At 41.5% G+C, this 18,976-nt stretch overlaps 1 protein-coding gene across 2 annotated transcripts in view; it reads left to right on the top strand.

The window, feature by feature from the left end:
* Positions 1 to 10,395: 10,395 nt before the first annotated feature.
* Positions 10,396 to 18,976, top strand: part of Vcl (vinculin) — a 94,898-nt gene continuing 86,317 nt past the window's right edge. For both annotated transcript variants that reach the window (XM_055605915.1, XM_055605917.1), the window contains exon 1: positions 10,396 to 10,671. In XM_055605915.1, the coding sequence (XP_055461890.1) occupies positions 10,504 to 10,671 (168 nt within the window). In that variant the 5' untranslated portion in view covers positions 10,396 to 10,503. The remainder of the gene's footprint in view (positions 10,672 to 18,976) is intronic.

Here is an 18,976-nt window from a genome sequence, read left to right as displayed (position 1 = left end):
AGGACTCACTTGCCTCCCCATCTTTCACCTCTAATGTATGTATCTATGTATATATCCAGGGATTCTTTTTCTGCTCAAGACCCCTTTCCACCCAATACACAGGTACATTAAAATAAGTATACAGATACACATATTACCAATAACAAATAAATGTACTTTAAGACTGTCTCAGTTGGAGTTTCTACTGCTGTGATAAAATGCCATGGCCATTAGTAACTTGCAGAAGGAAGGGTTTATTTTGTTTACACTTCCATATCACAGCCCATTATTGAAGAAAATCAGGGCAGGAACTCATGGCAGGAACCTGGAAGGCAGGAACTGAAACAGAGAGCTATGGAAGAACACTGCTGACTGGCTTGCTCCTTAAGGCTTGCTCAGCCTACTTTCTTTAGCACTCAGGGCCACCAGCCCGGGGTAGCAGTAACTACAGTGAGCTGGCTCCTCCCACATCAATCATGAGTCAAGAAAATGTTCCACAGGCTTGTCTACAGGTCAGTTTGATGGGAATATGCTTCAGTTGAGATTCCCTTTCCTGAATGACTCTAGTTTGTGTCAAGCTTATATAAAACTAGCCACCACAAAGACAACACTCTGATATTTTTACCATTTATTAAAGTTGAAAGCAAATGTTGCATGGTAATTAGATGGATATAGTTAATTTTACATATAAAATAACTTTTGGCTAAATATTTGATATAAGACATCGAGGATCAATTTTTATAAGAGTTGGTTGACATTTTGATTTTGTTCATTTATTTATTAGTGTATGTGTAATTATATTTTGTTTTCATTTACTTCCTTCCCACTGCCTCCCCCCATGCCTCCTGCCCCAGCAGATGAAAAAAATTTCTTTCCTTTCTCTCTCTGCCTTCAACTTTAAGTTCCTTATAGTGTTTCTCTATACCCTAGGTATTTCATCACAAATGCTAAATGGAGATGCTCTCCATTTTATTTATTTATTTATTTGCTTATTTATTTAGGTTTTGGTTTTTTAGGCAGGGTTTCTGTGTAGTTTTAGCTGTCCTAGAACTCACTCTGTAGACCCGGCTGGCCTCTAACTCAGAGATCCAGATGCTCTCCATTCTAACACAATACATTAAAGGGAAAGAAAACACCCAAAGTTCTGTTCCTGTGCATCAGGAAGCAGCAAGGGGAGATAAAACTTTGCTTAGCTTTGGTCTTACCTTAATTAGGCAGAATTTGTCACTTGGCTATCCTGCTGGCAAAGGAATCTGAGTAATTTAGTATACTTTGTCACGTTCTGAAGAAGAAGAAAGAAAAAAAATTCAGTGGCTATCTAATAGTGTGTTTAGTTACATTAAATCACTAGTTAGAAATGGGTGGAGGTCGACACCCCCTGTTAGCATATTTGCCTCCTGCTTCAGGTTGTAGTTTCAAAACATGCTTCTTATGATGTGAAATTGATACTTTTCCATCAAGGAATGGAGTCTATTTTCTTCTTTTGGAATTTGGGGCAGACTTACATATGACTCAGGCTCCCAGTGCTTTTCTAGAAAAAGTCATATAGCATCTGTCTAGCTCCTAATCTGTACAGAGATGTGTTTTTGTAGTTCTGAGCGCCATATAATAAATCCAGCTTGCTGCAGATGCCTGTGCTATGTGGAGGGACCATACAGAAATAGAATAGGGGCTGAAGAGGTGGATCCAGGGTTAAGAGCACATACTGTCCCTTCAGAGGATCTGAGTTTGATTACCAGCAACCATGTCAGGTGGTTCACAACTGCTTGCATCTCTAGCTCCAGGCCAGAGCCTCTGAGGGTAACTGTATGTAATACTTACAAATAATTCAGAATAATAATTTTAAAAATTTTTAAAAAGAAAGAGAGAAAGTTTCCATATGTTCAAGTCTTCAGCTCTTCTGGTTTTCCCAGGCCAGGTAAGTGAAGAAGCCCTGAGGCTTACTCTGAGGCAGGGCAGGAAGGGAGGCTGAGAGAGTTTTGATCTACTCTACTGTTGAGAAAGCAGTCCACTTTAGACCTCACTGATAAGTCCTCAGAGTCAATGCATAGTTTTCAAAAGACATTCTTGTCCAAAAACAATAAACAAGTTGAGGTTACTTAGGGCCAAATGATGTATTCCTAAAGATATCTTTAATTAATGATGTCAAGGACAATAATTAGGCTGCGCTGTCTTAGAATTAAATGATGTTCCTAGCACTCATCTTTCCTAGATTTATGAGCTGTCCTTTATAAATCCACCTTACAGGTGGGCATGGTGGTGCAAGCCTGTAATCCCAGCACTCAAAAGGCAGGCAGATCTCTGTGAGTTCAAAGTCAGCCTGGTTTACAAAATGAGTTCAGGACAGCCAAGGCTATACAGAGAAACCGTCTCAACAAACAAACAAACCAAAACAAAAGAAAAAAAACTCTTAAAATATGTATGAATTATACCTGTTGGGCAATGTTAGGAGCTAGAGAGATGGATCAGGGGTTAAGAGTGCTTGCTGCTGTTGCAGAGGAAATGAGTTCAGTTTCCAGTACCTACATGACAGCTTACAGCCATCACTCACTTCAGTTCCCGGGGATTCTTCTGGCCTCTAACAGCAACAGGCATACACATGCTGCACATATATAAATTCAGATAAAATACATATATATATATATATATATATATATAATATACATAGAATATGAATAAATAAATATTTCGGCCCACGTTTAGTGGTGCATGCCTTTAATCCCAGCACTTATGACATAGAAGAAATAAGATCTGTGTGTTCAAGGTCAGCCTGTTGTACACAGGAAGTTTTAGGCCAACTGGGACATAGTGACACCTTGTCTCAAAAGAAAAAGTGGTGGTGGAGATGCTGGTGAAATGGCTCAATAGCTTTTATTACTCTTGCAGAGGACCTGGGTTCAGTTGGCAATACCCACGCATATTAGGAGGCTCGCAACCACCTATAGCCAATGATAGGGGATGTGAAGCTCTCTAGCCTCCAAGAACACCGGCAGCACATGATGCACATACCAACACAGAGACAAACACAGATCCATAATTCTAAAAGATCTTTTCAAAGGTGTTTAAAAGGAAAAGAGTGGCTTATTATTAGGTGCTAGAGATGTAACTTGCGGTCCTCCTAAAAATCACATATATACCCATTGTATGAAAACCTTATTGCAACTTTTATAGAGAAGTCCACACTCTTCTATCAAGTGTGCTTTGCTTTCTCTTGGCACCTTCATTTCTATTTTTAATAAATTCAGCTTTGCTTCATATTTGCCTTGCTCTGAAATTCATTTCTCTGTCAAAGGCAAAATTAAAGTTTTGCCTAGGTGGAGGCCTCTGAAAAGAATCTAGACAGTTGCTGATGTGTTGTGGAGCTGTGTTCCTGTCATTGGTGGTGGTAGACAGATACTATTTAACTGCAGTCTCATGGCAGGCTTAGAACAACCCAGTCAATCCACGTGCAAATTCTTGAAGCCATGAAAGCTATAAAGGATTTTTGTTTAGCATTGATTTATACACAGAAGTAAACAATTAATATACCTTTAAACAATACTGGATTCCATAAGGTAAAGATCAAGCAGAGAAATACAGCTAATACAGTTTGTCCCTCTCACAATAACAAGAAATGTGTTAAATAATGCTCCTGAGCCTTTAAAAACAAAAAACTTACATTAAAAAAGAGTGTGAGCTTGCCTACATAGAAGTGTATGTACCAGATGTGTGGAAGTCAGAAAAGGGCATCAGATCCAAGAACTGGATTTACAGATGGTTGTGAGCCACCATGTAAGTGCAAGAACAGCTAATACACTTAACCGTTGAGCCATCTCTCCAGTCCAAACTTGCAAATATTTTTGCTAGAGACACTCAAAATGTCCAATAGTAGGTAGATAGTTAAATAAATTAATTTTTATATACTTTGTTATATGGCTATAAAAAATCAATGTTTTTTGTGGGGAGGTGGGTTGGAGACAGGTTTCTCTTTGTAGCCTTGGCTGTCCTGGACTAGATTTGTAGACCAGGCTGGCCTCTAACTCACAGCTTTCCACCTGCCTTTGGCTCCCTGAGTGCTGGGATTACAGGCCACTCCTGCCTAAAAATACCAAGTTTTTAAGTTAAGTGTGATGTTGCATTCCTATAATTCCAGCATTTGAGAGGTAGAGGCAGAAGTTAAGAAATTCAAGGTCATCCTCAACTATATATTGATGTTGTGGCTAACCTAGTTTACATGAGTTCCTATCTTACAAACTTAAACACTATTCAATATTATGAACAAATGTTCTTGATACAATAATGTTAAGATGAAGACAGTAGGAATGAACATTGAACACTATTCTTTTAAGAGCTAGATTTTATGGTATATAACTTATTTCAGTGAAAAATATGTAAGAAAATTTTAAGCATAGACATACACACAAACAGAAGAAGGTTTAAAGAGAATATACTAAAATACCAATAGCAGTTGCTTCTAGGAACTGGATTTTTACATTATGTTAATAGCCTTCTTTACAGAGTTCTCATGCAATACATAATATTGAAGTGTAGAGGCTGCGGAGATGAAGTTAAGAGCATGTATTGCTCTTTCAGAAGATAACAGTTTGACTCCCAACACCCAAGTCCAGTGGCTTACAATATCCTGTAACTTCAGCTCCAGGGGGGGGGGGGTCTAACCACCTCTTCTGAGTGACATGGTTACTTATACTCATATGCACATAACCACACACAGATATAAATACATACAATAATAAAAATAAATCTTAAAAGACAAGTACTATTAAAAGGTGTGAAAACTGTAAACTATATAAAATTGAAAATGACTTAAATGCACGGGTAGTTTAAAAAATGGTCAAGAAAAAAAACCACCTTGTTTTCAAAGTGATGGGGGAAGTTTGTGGTTTGGGTGGGGATGGAGGACTGGACCTACTGTATAAGTCAACATTTGGGAGGGGAAAGAAGGGACATGTGGGGAAAGGGCTGGTAAGGTGGGGTGGTCTTGAGAGAGAAAGGAGGTTCATCTCAGGTAAGGTGGGAACTGCAGTTAGTATGTATGCATGTGTATGTGTTAAATTGTATGTGGATTTACTTGTGCACTAACCATATTGAAGTATTATCTGGAGAGCATCTAAGTATAAGGCCTGAGACACTTAGTTGACATAAAACAGTCTAAAATTTAATCAAAAGCCAAGTACAAAAACTCAGAGAGAAATTGAATATCTTGACTAAATATAGAACCAAAATTTCCACAAACTGTATTCACAACTGATAGTTGCTGTGTCTCAATTTCTCAACCTTTATAGGAAAGAGGGTTATACTTCCTGCTTTCCACCTCCCTCAGAATTGCTATGGACTTCAAAGAACTGAAAATTTCTGGTGCCATAGAGAAGTATATAATTGTTGCCATCAAAAACTTTCCTAATTATTTAAAACTTAAAAATGAGAAAATTGAACATATCTTACATTGTTCCCTATCATTAGTGGTCTTCAGACTAATTATATAGTAAAGAGTAAGTTGAGCTAGCCACAATTAAGAGCAGATGCCACACAGTCTTTAATGTCTGAAGCTTATAATCTGGTGGAAATTCGCTTTCACATCTTTATCTTTGAATTGCATGAACACTGAACACGTACCTCAGCGTGACTAACTTAAGCACTGACTCGGAATACGGTCCTCCTTCACACTTGCTCATTCTGGAATGTCTGCTTTATGGCCTGCCTAACCAAACATTAGTCATTCCACTGCCCCATAGATTCTTTCTTACCCATAGTCAATGGTGATTTTCTACCTGGAATTTGAGCAGCAAACAGTCTCGAGGACCAGCTAGGGAAAACTGCTTCATTCTTGGAGATGGAAGGATCTTTGCTTACCATAATTCCCAAGATTTATATAAAAATAGAAAGCTTTAGGTGGAAAAGGTGGGACAAAAAACTCCTAAAGTAACACACTACCAGAAATTTTGAAGTTTGTGAATATGCTTGTCATTGCTCCAGTAATAATAATAGGTCTCTTTCCCTGCACGTTTTGTTGTTTGTTTTTAGACAAGGTATTATGTAGCCCAGGTTGGCTTTGAACTCACTATGTTGTAATAGATGACCTTGAACTTCTAATCCTCCTACTGACATATTCAATGTTCTGGGATTACAGGAATGGGCCACCATTCTTGGTTTATGTGGTATTCTAGGTCAAACTCAGGATCCCTTGTATGCTAGGCAAGCACTCTGCCAACTGAGACACATTCTCTGCTTTCCTGGACTCTTTATATAAATTCTTTCACTGATTCTTACATAAAGTCTATGAAGGTTGTGACATTATCTCATTTTTACTTCTTGGAGAAGAAAATCCACTTATCTGATCTGTATCTTGGTCAAACTGTAAAGTTAGGATTATAGTTTGAGCACCAATGATTCTGAGTTTCTGTTCATTGTGCTTTTTTACCTATCTGTATGTTTGTCTAGCTTGAGAAATAGAAGGTAGTAAGGTCAGGCTGGATCCAGACTCTGGAAAGCATTGGTATTAACAAGTATCAAGGAAGATGTTAGAGGATGCATGTGAATGTGGGGAGGGCAGTAGTGGATATGGATGAAGATGAGGGGAGCAAAGAACTGTGTATAACGGTATCCTAGTAGCTTAATATGGCCAGTAATGAGTGGTTTGTATTAGAAGTTGGAGGCAGGGATGATATGTTACAGGTAAGAATAATATATGTTTAAGCCTCTAAATTTTACTGGCAATTTGTAGGAAATATGTACAATAAGGCAACATGTTTAGCTACTCATAAGTATTCCATCAGCAGAATGGGGGAAAAGGAGAGTTTATAGAAAAAAAAAATTACAATGGCCAGCAAAGATGCTTCAGCTGGTAAACACAATTGACACCAAGGCTGATGTTCAATCTGTGGGATCCATAGGGTAGAAGGAGAGAGTTGACTTCAGCATTTTTACATGTGTGCTGTGGCAAGAATAAATTTTTGTATATGTTCCTGTATCATATACATAAATAAATAAATGCAATAGAAATTAATTGTTTAAAAGGAAAATATGTACAGTTTTATCATCCACCTATTACTATTCCTTATACAAAGCAACATGCAAAGAAAACACCTTCGGTATCTGTCTTAGCTCCTTTTCTACTTCTGTGACAAAACACATGGCCAAGGTAACATTAAAAAAAATTTACTTGGGGGCTTATGATTCCAGAGGGTTATTCCATGATTGTCATAATGGGACCTGGCAGCAGGCAGGCATGGCACTGGAGCAGCAGCTGAAAGCTTACCTCTGATTCACAAGAAGAGAGAGACAGAGACAGTGACAGAGACAGAGATAGATAGATGAAAGAAAGAAAGAACAATAATGGCAATGGCCCAGATTTTTGAAACCTCAAAGCCAGTGACGCACCTTTTCCAACAAGGCCATCTCCTAATCCTTCCCAAACCGGGGACTAATTATTGAAATATATGAGCCCACGGAGGGGGGCATTCTCATTCAAATTATTACAGCATGTGGTAGAACTAGATAAACTTTTTAACCATTCGTGTTTTTTAAATTTATTTTTTATGAAAATGAGTGTTCTGCCTGCATGTATACCACGTGCATGCTGTAATCCACGTGCATACAGCTCCTACAGAAACCAGATGTGGGCATTGGGGCCTCTGGAACTGGAGTTATGGATGACTATGAGCTGCCAGGTGGGAAGAGCAGATAGTGCCCCTAATCATTTAGCCATCTGTCTAGCCCCTTTATCTTAGTTTTGATAGGTTTCTATAAGGAGCGGGTGTTTCTGGGGAGCTATTGACTTTTCTGTTTGGTTTTTTTTTTTTTTTGTTTGTTTGAGACAGAGTTTCTTTGTGTAGGCATGGCTGTCCTGGAACTCATTCTGTAGACCAGGCTGGCCTAGAACTCATAGAGATCTGTCTGCCTCTGCCTCCCAAGTGCTAGACTTAAAGACCTGCGCCACCACCACCAGGCTCACTATTGACTTATTAAAAGTCAGTAATGGTCAGACCTATTATCACCTATGTAACCCAGCTTGATTGGTATATAAATGGTGCAGTTGCACAGGTTCCTGCACTCAGAATCACTTCATGTCAGTATTTGCTGTCTTGATATTAAATTTCATCTGCCAGTCTGTCACACAGAAAAGAATTCCAGTGGGACAGCTGATACTTCTGTCATAGTCTTGGATAGGTTTCAGCTGCTGGCTTTCCTAGCCTTTTGGCCCTACCCAGTCTCCATTTCCTTGCTTTGGCCCAGTCATAATTGCCTTCTTTCCTACCTTGGTTGAATTTCAGTGTGTACTATCTCCATTGTCTATGGATGAAGCATAATGGTAGCCATTCCCAAATAGTAGGAATGCTACAGCACATTTGAGGATGGATTGAATGGGGTAAATTATTGAATGTGTTTCAGTAGATGTTTTAATACTTCTGAAGATCAGTCATTTGCTGTGGGCTGTGGGCTTAAGGAAGGAGGCCTATGAAAAATGGGAAATGCCTGCCCTGGACTCTTTCTTCCTAGCAGCTTACAGTTAGCAGGGTAGAATTATAACTTGGGTCCCCAAGTTCTGGAAAGGTTTGCAGTGAATCCAAAGCTATCCCTCTCTCCAGGAGATGGGTCATTAAGCAACAAGTAAAACACAGTAATGAAGTGAGAGACTCCAGAGGAGGTCTGAAGGTGAATGGCCCAGGGAATTCTTACCAAAAGGCAAATAGAAACGAGCTCCCTTCTGTGCAGAATGTACTTGCTTGTTGGAGACAGCCTCTTCGAGTGTAGATGGGCCTCTGTGCATTTTACATGTTTCCTCAAGCTTCTCACATTATTTATTAAGGTGGTTTTGTTTATTTTGTTTTTTGAGACAGGGTCTCATATAGCCCAGGCTGGCATCAAACTTGCTAGGTAGCTGAGGCAGCCCCTGAACTTGTGATCCTCTTGCTTCTGCCTCTAAGATTATATTTGTTCATGAGATGCTAGGCCCAAAGCTTTGTGTATGGTAGGCAAGTACTCTCTACCAGCTGAGCTCATCCCCAACTCAAGAGAAAGTTCAAGACTTGATAACATACATAGCAGAAATGTGGTACACAAAAATAGCTTTAAAAAGCTGGGCCAGAAAACTTGTGGCTTGGCCTTCTGCAAAATGTGAGATCCTGAGAAATATTTTTCTTTGACTTGAAGATCTTTTATTTGAAGACATTAATGAAAGTGTTTCCTCTCAGAATGAGGAAGCTTGGGCAAGAGAATTTGAGGTTAAGAAGACATGCAGATGTCTTAAATGTGGTGAAGGGATTAGGCAATTTGGTCCTACTTAACGACTTGTAAAATGTACACATTTTTGCATTTTCACTTCACTTCACTTCACTTTTTTTTTTTTTTTCTTTTCTTTTGAGATGGGGGTCTTGTTATATTTCCCAGACTGGCCAGGAACTCCTTTCTCAAATGATCCTCCTAACCTTACCTCTGGAGTGCTGCTGAAACTACAGATCAAAATCCAAAAAAGAACTACCTCCCAAACGTAGCCCAGGCTGGCCTCAAACTTCCTCAGTAGCCGAGTATGACCTTGAACTCGTGATCAAACTCTAGTGTCGGTATACAGGCCGCTCCATCACGTCTGATTTTGTATAGTGCTGGGAATCAAACCTAGGGCTTCGTGTTGCCGGGCAAACACTTTACCAACAGACCCAACCTAAGTTGATTTGCAGGAATTGAATACCAGTCACTAAAACAGAACGTGGCACTTACATTTACGAAAAATGAAAGGTTATCAGCTAATTTTCATTAAATCTTTAGTTCTAAGAAAATGTTCCTACTTTAGAATATATACACTTGCAAGTACACAGAGGTCTAGAAAGTGCCACACCAAACTTAACTGAGCAGCTGAGGGCGGCGGAGTCCTGCGTGAAAATCAATGGGCACTCACGTTTCTTGGTGTGTTTTTCTCGTCTGGATCTTTACGTTCTCGTGAATTACTGCGACACAGAACAGTGTTCTGACTGCGTCCCGTGAAGGGAAAAGTTGATCCCCGAGGGGAGACCTGGGGGGGGGTTGGGGTCTCCTCGGATTGCCGAACCGCCTGAGATGAGGAGATCCCGCCCCTCTGAGGTGATCCTGCGGAGGGGCGGGGCGCCGCCACTCGGAGGCGGGAGGCGGCCCCTGAGGGCGGGACTAGTCGGCGGCAGCCTTGCGCTCCGCTCCCACCATGCCCTTATAAGGAGCGCCCGGCGAGCGGGCTCGGGAATCCAGTCGCAATCCCTGCGCCGCAGACCCAATCCCAGGCCCCTCCCTTGGGAATGGGGGCGGGGCGGGGCTTTGGCGGCGCGGCCTTGGGGGCGGAGCTTATCGAAGAAGGTCCAATAGGAGCAACAGTGGGGATCGGAGAGGCGCTGCCATTGGGCGCGGCGGCGTGAGGGGGCGGGGCGCCCGTGGGGCTGGGTACGCCGAGGGAAGCCCGGACTCCAGTCGCCGCTCCGAGTCGTCTCTCGCCGCCGGCTGCCGGCCCCGCCGATCCCAGGTTTCCGTCGCCCGCGGTTCGCCGCCCCGCCAGCCGCCGCGATGCCGGTGTTTCACACGCGCACGATCGAGAGCATCCTGGAGCCGGTGGCGCAGCAGATCTCGCACCTGGTGATTATGCACGAGGAGGGCGAGGTGGACGGCAAAGCCATTCCTGACCTCACCGCGCCCGTGGCCGCCGTGCAGGCGGCCGTCAGCAACCTCGTCCGGGTGAGCGCGCCGGGCCTGGGACTGGAGTGCGGGCGGGACACGTCCCCAGGGTCCCGGTCCGCCTCGCTGCTTGAATTCGCGAGCTGCCTTGCTGTGGCTCTGCGCGAGGTGGGCTCCAGGGCAGGTGCCGTGGTTCCGAATGCTGATTTCTCTATGCTGTGACCTTGAGCAAGCCTCTGAGCCTGTCGGGGGCCTCAGTTTCCTCATCTATAAAATGGGGCAGTCATCAGAAATCCTGGTGTGCGTTGTGAAGAGTCAGAGAGGTTTGAGTTGTAAAGTGCCTCGCTTGTATGTGTGTGTGCCCCCGATAAATGAGAGTTGTTAGGTTGTCTCATGGTTCCTCCCCTGGACTGGCTGGCGTCCCTCACGTTGACTACCTTGCTCTCAGCTCCTTTTTAGGCCTCTCTTATCCAGCCTGTGGGTGGGTTCTCTTACGGACTCCCCGCCTTTCCTTCCAAGGATTCTTATTTGCGCCCTGCTGCTCACCTTTCTAATACTTCTGTTCCTTGACACCCACCTGCCCAGCCCTCCCCGTGGCTCCCGGCATCCGACGCTTTCCCCGGCTACTTGGCTTCCGCCCCTCTCTGCCGCCGCCTCCTTCCCTCCGGGGCATTTTGCTCACACCTCGGGCACTCTGACTCCTTTATGCGGTAATTCACTACCAGGAGCCCTGCTCTTCCTGCCTGACCCCGTAGTCATTAATTTTATTCCTCCCGTTAAGCTTTCCACACAGTTTTACCTGCTGTCAAACGGCTTCCTTCCACTGGGGCCTCCTTTCCAGATTCGGGGGCCCTCCTGCTCTGCCCCTCTTCTGGCAGGAAGCAAGATGGAGCTGCTACGAGAGGCCTGTGGAATCTGGGATCTGCAGCCCCTGTCTGGGAAGCCTGGGGCGTACTTTCCCAGGCCACACTTTTCTGCGGCCCCGGGCTCTCCATTGATCTTTGTGGCTCACATTTTTAATAACTGAGGTGCGGTCCACTTCTGAAATGGAAAAAGAGATACAGAGACTAGTCCCTTAACTGTTCCCTGGCTAATGTCACACTTGCTCTAGGCGGGGTGTGACTCAGACTGCAGTTGCCTGTGAAGACAACACAGGAAAAAGTTCATACTGCTTCCGAACTGAGCTGTACAAATGATGTGTCAGGGTGGTTGATAGGTAACTGTCAGTCGGGTGGGGCTTGTGTTATTTTTCTGATTATAGGACTTTAGTGCACTTAACGTCTTCAGGGGCTCGGGACTCAAGCATTTCAGGAGACTGTTAGCTAGGGAGGTGGAGGCGGGGAGGGGCAGGATGAGAGACAGACCTTCGAACAAATTTGTGTTCTTCTGTACAGATGAAGTAAGAAACTATTGAGTAGGAGCACTGTATTCGTTAGGACAGTCTGTCTAGTTCTTGTTCTTTTTGTGACTACTTTTAATCTCATACCCAGAGAACATTCTTAGGTATTGTTTTCTCAAACCCAGAGAACATTCTTAGGTAGTGTTGTCTGACTTGGCTGCATTCCAGACCTCGGGTTTTTCAACAAAGGGGAAACAATGTAAAGACGCAAGGTAATGGTGTCCTTTCCATGTGGTACTTGAGGAAACAGAATCTTAGAACCACATGTTGCACTTGGGATACAGCTAGTGTAGTCAAGGCGTTGCTTGATATCTGGTTAGGCTCTTTAGAGAAAAGTTATTTATGAGCATCCGTGACATGAATTAATAAGCATTGAGTGTGTGTTGTCCAAAGAGCATTGTGTAAGAAATCAGGGGCTCTCAGTGTGTGTATGAGAGTCACCAGTGGGACTTTGTGGATATTCCCATTCCAGACCCAGGCTCATCAAGGGTAAGGAATTTGTATTTTTTGAAGAAGCACCATAGGTAGTTATGGTGGCCATAGTCATGAGATGTACAAAAGAAACAAGGGCAGATAATAAAGGAAATGGTGTATAGGTAGTTTAGCAGGTCTTATCTAACAGAAGTGCAAACTGGGTGGGAGGAGGAGGGGAGAATGTGTGAGGAAGAACATTTGGGCTCTAGGGAGGCCACAGGACCCCATCCATTGTTTTGAATTCTTTTTGTTGTTTTTTTGTGACAGAGTTTCTCTGTGTAGGCTTGGCTGTCTTGGAACTCACTGTGTAAACCAGTCAAGCCTGGAACTCAGTGATCCACCTGTGTTTTGAATTCTTAATGCCAACTTCTTAAATGTATGGATCCTGAACATATTTCAAGGTCCTGACTCTTGTCTGGAAAATACAATCTAAGTGGAAAACATATTTTTCTGCTCCTTGGTTTCAGCCCTCCGCAGTGACACACAGATGGCTCAATAAATAGAGGTTAGAGGAAGAGGAACTGTGTGAAGAGATAGAAGTCTTGTAAGACTTGAAATAAAGGCCTAGGCTTTGGATGCTGCAGGAAAAATGGAAAAGGAATTAAATGTAAAAGTAGTTGAAAAATAATAACCGAATAATAGAACTCTGGTGTGCAAAACTCATGCTGTTTCTATGAAATAATGAAATTAAGTTTTGAGCAAATATTTTGGAATTTTTATTGTCAGAGTGTTTCTTGGAAATAACTTCGGGAAGTTATAGTGTCCTTATTCAAGTGATTCTCTTTGGGAATTTCTGTCAGATTGTTTATATATGTATGCCAAATGGTCTTATTTTGGTCAAAAAAATTTATATCTTGAGTGAAATGGGCATTCCTTGAGCCCAGCTACTTGGCATACTGTGGTCTAAGACAGGGCTTCTTAGGTTTTTCTGCTTGTGACTCCTTTTGGCCTGAGAAATTTTGACTAAACCTTAGTTATATAGATACATACAATAGGTATATAAAACAATCCATGGCCAATCATAAATTTATTTTAAAGCATTTCTTTGGTATAGATAGGATTTTACCATTAATAAAAGATGCAAGTAAGTTTACCTAGTATACTGTGGTAGATGTGCTTTATTTGTGTGTAAAGAATTAAATGTTGGCTGAATATTTGCTGCTTCAGCGAAACAGAGCATCTTCAGTGTTTTCTAGAGTTGATGTGTATTTTGGTCTTATAATCGGCACTTCTGAGAGGTCTGCTTCACATAAATATGTATTACAAAGTGGCAGAACTGTGTAGAATTTTGGAAATTGTTGGAAATCCTGCCCTAGTCCCAAGTCAAAATTCCATGTAATGATTTTCTTTTTTCTTTCTTCCTTTCTTTTCTTTTTTTTTTTTTTTTTTGAGACAGAGTTTCTCTGTGTAGCTTTGCCTGTCCTGGGCTCACTTTGTAGACCAGGCTGAGCCCTAACTCAGAGATATTCACCTGCCTCTGCCTCCCAGAGTGCTGGGATTACAGGCGTGAGCCACCATGCCCACCTATGATTTTTTTTTTTTTTAATGCAACTTGTCAACAACTTAGACAGCATTTAAAAAAGTCAAATGTCTGCCCGGTGGTCTTACTATGTAGACCTGGCTGTCCTACAACTCACAGAGCTCTGTCTGCCTCTCCCATCTCAATGCCAGCTGGAACTAAAGGTGTGTGCCACCATGCCCAGCTATAGTAGTCTGGTTATTGACACTGGTTGTCCTGGAACTCACTCTGTAGACCAGGTTGGCTTCAAACCCCAGAGATCTGCCATCCTTCTGCCTCCTGAACGCTGGGACTAAATGCCTGGCTAAAATGTAGTTTTAGTACCTGTTCACAGGTCTGTCTTTTAAAATGATTTATTTTTATTTTATGTGCATTGGCGTTTTGCCTGCATGTATGTGTGAGGGTGTCAGATCTCCTGGGACTGTAGTTACAGTTTTGAGCTGCCATTTGGGTGCTGGGACTTGAATTTGGGTCCTCTAGAGCCAGTGCTCTTAACTGCTGAGCCATCTCTCCAGCTCTTGAGTTGTTATTTTTGTTCCACACTTAAGGAGGAGGTTGTTTTGGAATTTCAGTAAGGTGTTTTTTCTTTCCTCATTCATTGTGTGTGTGTGTGTGTGTGTGTGTGTGTGTGTGTGTGTGTGTATGCATACATACATGTTTCGTGTGTGGGTGTATGTTACTTGGCATGTGATAGTACAAGACTGATGCTGGAATCACCCTCAGTTGTCCTTCACCTTATTCATTGAGTCAGGGTTTACTGATGTGGCTAGTCTCCAGGCAGTTTCTTTCTTGGAGGATCATCTGCCTCCTGCCTTCCAACTCTGGAATCACAGGCAGGCTGTCATACCCATACAGCATTTTTATGGGTTCTGGGGCACTGATCCTCCCACTTTCACTTGTACAGCAAGTGCTTTAAACATGGAGTTATTGCCCATGAACCACTTAAACTTTTTGTTTGAATGGTTTTTTTTTTTTGTTGTTGTTTTGTTTTTTTAGACAGGGATTCACTGTGGATTTCTAGATAGATGATTAAGAAGTTTCCCTGGTTGGACTTAAACTCCTGTCTTTGCCTCCCAAGAGCTCCAATTACTGGTATACACTGCCATGCCTGCCTATGTCTTCTTTGCTGCCTAGGATACTGAATAAGACCATGTTTTAAAACAGTCCTTATTGCGATATAATTTCCATACTATACAGTTTACTCATTTCAGGCGTACAATTAATTGCTTTTTGTAATATTATTGTTGTACAACTATTGCTACAATCTAATTTTAGAACAATTTGTTTATGATTTCTAATAGCATATATTATATATAATAATGGGTTTATACATGTATGTGTTTTGATGATATTCACCTCCTTATAACCTTTTTGTCCCCCATACTCACATATATCCCCTTTTAGAACAATTTTGAGTACTCAAAAAGAAATCACATACTCATTTGCATCACTCATTTTTTCCTTTGTCCTTTTACCTCCATGACCCCTTTACTTTCCCAGCTCCTGGATTTGCCTTTCTGGATATTTTATATAAATGGAATCAAACAGTTTGTGGCTTTTGTGTCTGGTTTCTTTTTACTTTGCTAGTATTTTCAAGGTTCATCCATAGTGTAGTATGTCTCAGAATTTTATTCTTTTCTTTCATTCTTTATTCTTTCTTTCTTTCCTTCCTTCCTTCTTTCCTTTCTTCCTTCCTTTCTTTCTTCTTCCCTCCCTCCCTCCCTCCTTCCTTCCCTCCCTTCTTCCTTCCCTTCCTTCTTTCCTTCCTTCCTTTCTTCTTAACTTTCTTTCTTTTCTTGTTGTTGTTGCTAAATAATAGTCCATTGTGTGGTAACCATTTTAAATGCCAAAAGCAATTCAGTGCATTAAAGCAAAGGAGAGGAGGTAGAAAAGGGAAGGGTGGTGAAAGGGAATAAAAAGGAGGAACACAAGTTCTAAGACGGGTGGGATTTAGTATGCAGTGTAGAGAAGTTGGAAGCCTAGGCTGCCCATCTCACAATCATGTCAGTTTTCTTTTCTCACTGAAGTGGCCTATAGCAAATTATCTGTCTTGACATTACAGCCATGTCAGTTTTATTAATGGGCCTTCAGATACCTCATCTCCCATTGCAAATGAGATCATGTGTTGTAACTATTCCTTGGACTCATGAGATACTTATTTTAGGAGGATGTTGTGGCCTTGACTTTCATGTGTCTCACCCATATATCATAAGGTCTTGGGACCAGTCCTGGGACAAATAGTAGCATTGTCTTCTGTTTAAGTGGATAGATGGAAAAGTCTGTTTTGTCCTTTAAAAGAGATCAGTAGTTAATTTTGCCACTTGCAGTTATCTGTATTAACATTTAAACAACATCTGAGTGACACACCTGTGGGTGATCTTTCTTAATAAGTTTTTGTATTTCCTAATTTTAAAAACAAAACAGAACCATTAATAAAGTAAATAAGGAGGTTTGTATAAGCATTTATACCTTATGAGATACTCTGTGTTTTTTTGTATATGTGTATGATGTACATATGTATGTGTGCATACATGTAAGCCTTTTTGCACATGTGTTGAGTTCTTGCCTGTGTGTGCATTAGTGGAGGCCAGAGGTTGGCATGCCTTTCTCAGCTGGTTTTCCATCTGAGTTTCTGAGACATTGACCTGGAGCTTATAGGTTCAGCTAGACTGGCTCACCAGTGAGCCCTCGACTCTACCTGTCTTTGCCCTCTAGTGCTAGGGTTACCAATGGTCACTCCCGTGTACAACGTTGTACATGGACGGTGGCAACCTGAGATCAGTTCTTTATGCTTGCGTAGAAAGCGCCTTACCCTCGGGCCCATGAAATCTCTCAATGTTGGTGATCCTACAACAATCCTGTGGGTGGATGCTGTGAGGTCCTTGTTTTATAGATAAAGAAACTATGGTTTAGTGAAATTAAATAGCTTCCCTACAAGTTGGCCCGGACTCAGACCCATGCTCTCTTACTCCAGATCCTCTGCACTTATTCCCTCCACTGTTCCTTATCCACTTAGATCAGAGTTGTTAAGTATCACTGGAAAAGTTCCACCTGGAGCTAGAAGCAACAAGAATGCTGTTAGTCACAAGTTTCCATTTGTTCCGGGCCTGGCAACACTGGTTTTGGAATCTGGCTTTGGTGTGACCTCATGACAGGTCTATATAGAGAGTGGCAGGGGTGAGTTGCAGTTTTATAGTCACACCTCAGACACACTGCATATCTCCACCTTCCCCTTCTTCTTCCCGGAAATAAAGAATAGGTGCAGATCAGCTCTAAAGACTTTTATCTGTAAAACAGAGAAAGGCTTAAAGCCATATGTATATGATTGCTTAGCTTGAAGCCTATTAGAACTAAGTAGTATTTGAGATAAATAAATATATATATTTTTTGGGAGATTATGAAATTTCCTTTAAAAACTTTGCCCCAGATCAAAGATATTTAAGAATGGAACAGATGTGAACTTTATTTTAATAATGTTAACACTCATGTATCCGAGAGAACAGAATGTTTCTGGAAATTGTATATATTTCTGCAAGTGTTTTTGTAATTTTAGGGGAGCCCAAACTTAAATGTGTGTTTATATCCACAAAGCAGGAAGTTAGATGTTACATAAATAGCATTGATATAATTCTAAGTAGGCACAGCAGAAGTCAATAGTAGTAGCTTTGGTTTGACCCCTCCCCTCCCTATTATTGTTTTGAAGAAAGGGTGGCATTAGGGAAACTACCTTTATGGAGATAAGGGCTCACTTGGGTATTAATACAATTCTTGTCTATTTGTTTAAGCAACCTAGGGGCTGGAGAGATGGCTCAGTGGTTAAAAGCACTTGTTACACTAGAAGAGGACTTGGGCTTAGTTACCAGCACCCATGTGGTGGTTCACAGTCATTCGTAACTCCAGTTCCGGGGGATCTGACACCCTCTCTGACATCCATGAGTACCAGGCACACATGTGGTACACATACGTAGTCAAATCACTGATACATATAAAATAAATAAATAAATAACTCTAAAAATAAATAAAATAGAGCAGCTTGTTTGTTTTATGGATTTACTTAACCAGGGCTCATATCTTTGTGTATAAGATGCATGTGTGTGTATACACATGTACATATACATGTATATGTGCTTGTATACTGAGAGGGCAATCATTTCAAAGCTCAGCGCCAGCAAGATGGCTTCTAACAAGGTGCTTCTGACAAAGCTGTCGCCAAACCCAACAAATTTGATCCCTGAAACCTATATTATGGAAGGAGAGAATTGACTCTTTCTGATTGTCACATGCACTAACCCCCTCAACTGTAAGAAAAATAGGAAAAAAAAAAGAAAGTACATATGTTAAAATGTACTTCTGACATTTAACATATGTTAAAATGTACTTCCCAAATGCACCTTTGGGAAGGGTGAATGGGAATATCCACATCATCTGTGTACTGCAGACGCATGTGCATGCTCCAGGGAAATGCTCATCTTAGGTGTTTGTCTTTTCTAGTAGCCTTTAGGGCTATGTCTGTTCTGGTCATAGACTTACAGTACAAATTTTTAAATTTATATGAATCTTCATAGCATTCATTTTAGTGTAGACAACATTAGGAATCAGGGTACAATTGGTGCTTCTAGTCCCTAGCTTTCAAACATGTCGTATGGCCATGTGTGAAGGCTCACCAAATTTATAATGGTCTTTGATAAATACAGGTCATATGTACTAAGGGAGGAGTGGGTGGCTAACTGCCCATTGTTTGAGATAACAAAAGTGTTCAGTCTATTTTGAGTTGTGGCTTCTCTGTTTAGGAGTCATTTCAGCTATGCAGGCCACTTACTAAATTCATAGCTCAAGAGTGCTTCCTATCTGGAAGATGCATGGGATTTCGCATTCTCTTTTTGGGAGTGCCTTTAAAAAATATAACGATTTGGACCAGGTGTTCCTCTATTATTTGGAGCTCTGCTGGGTGTAGTGCAGCCTTATGGTGCAGT

Source organism: Psammomys obesus, unplaced genomic scaffold, assembly GCF_907164565.1.
Source record: "Psammomys obesus unplaced genomic scaffold, mPsaObe1.curated_primary_1811, whole genome shotgun sequence".
In the NCBI taxonomy this organism is placed as follows: Eukaryota; Metazoa; Chordata; class Mammalia; order Rodentia; family Muridae; genus Psammomys; species Psammomys obesus.
The sequence above is the reverse complement of the archived record's forward strand: the minus strand, read 5'-3'. Positions and strand labels throughout refer to the sequence as shown.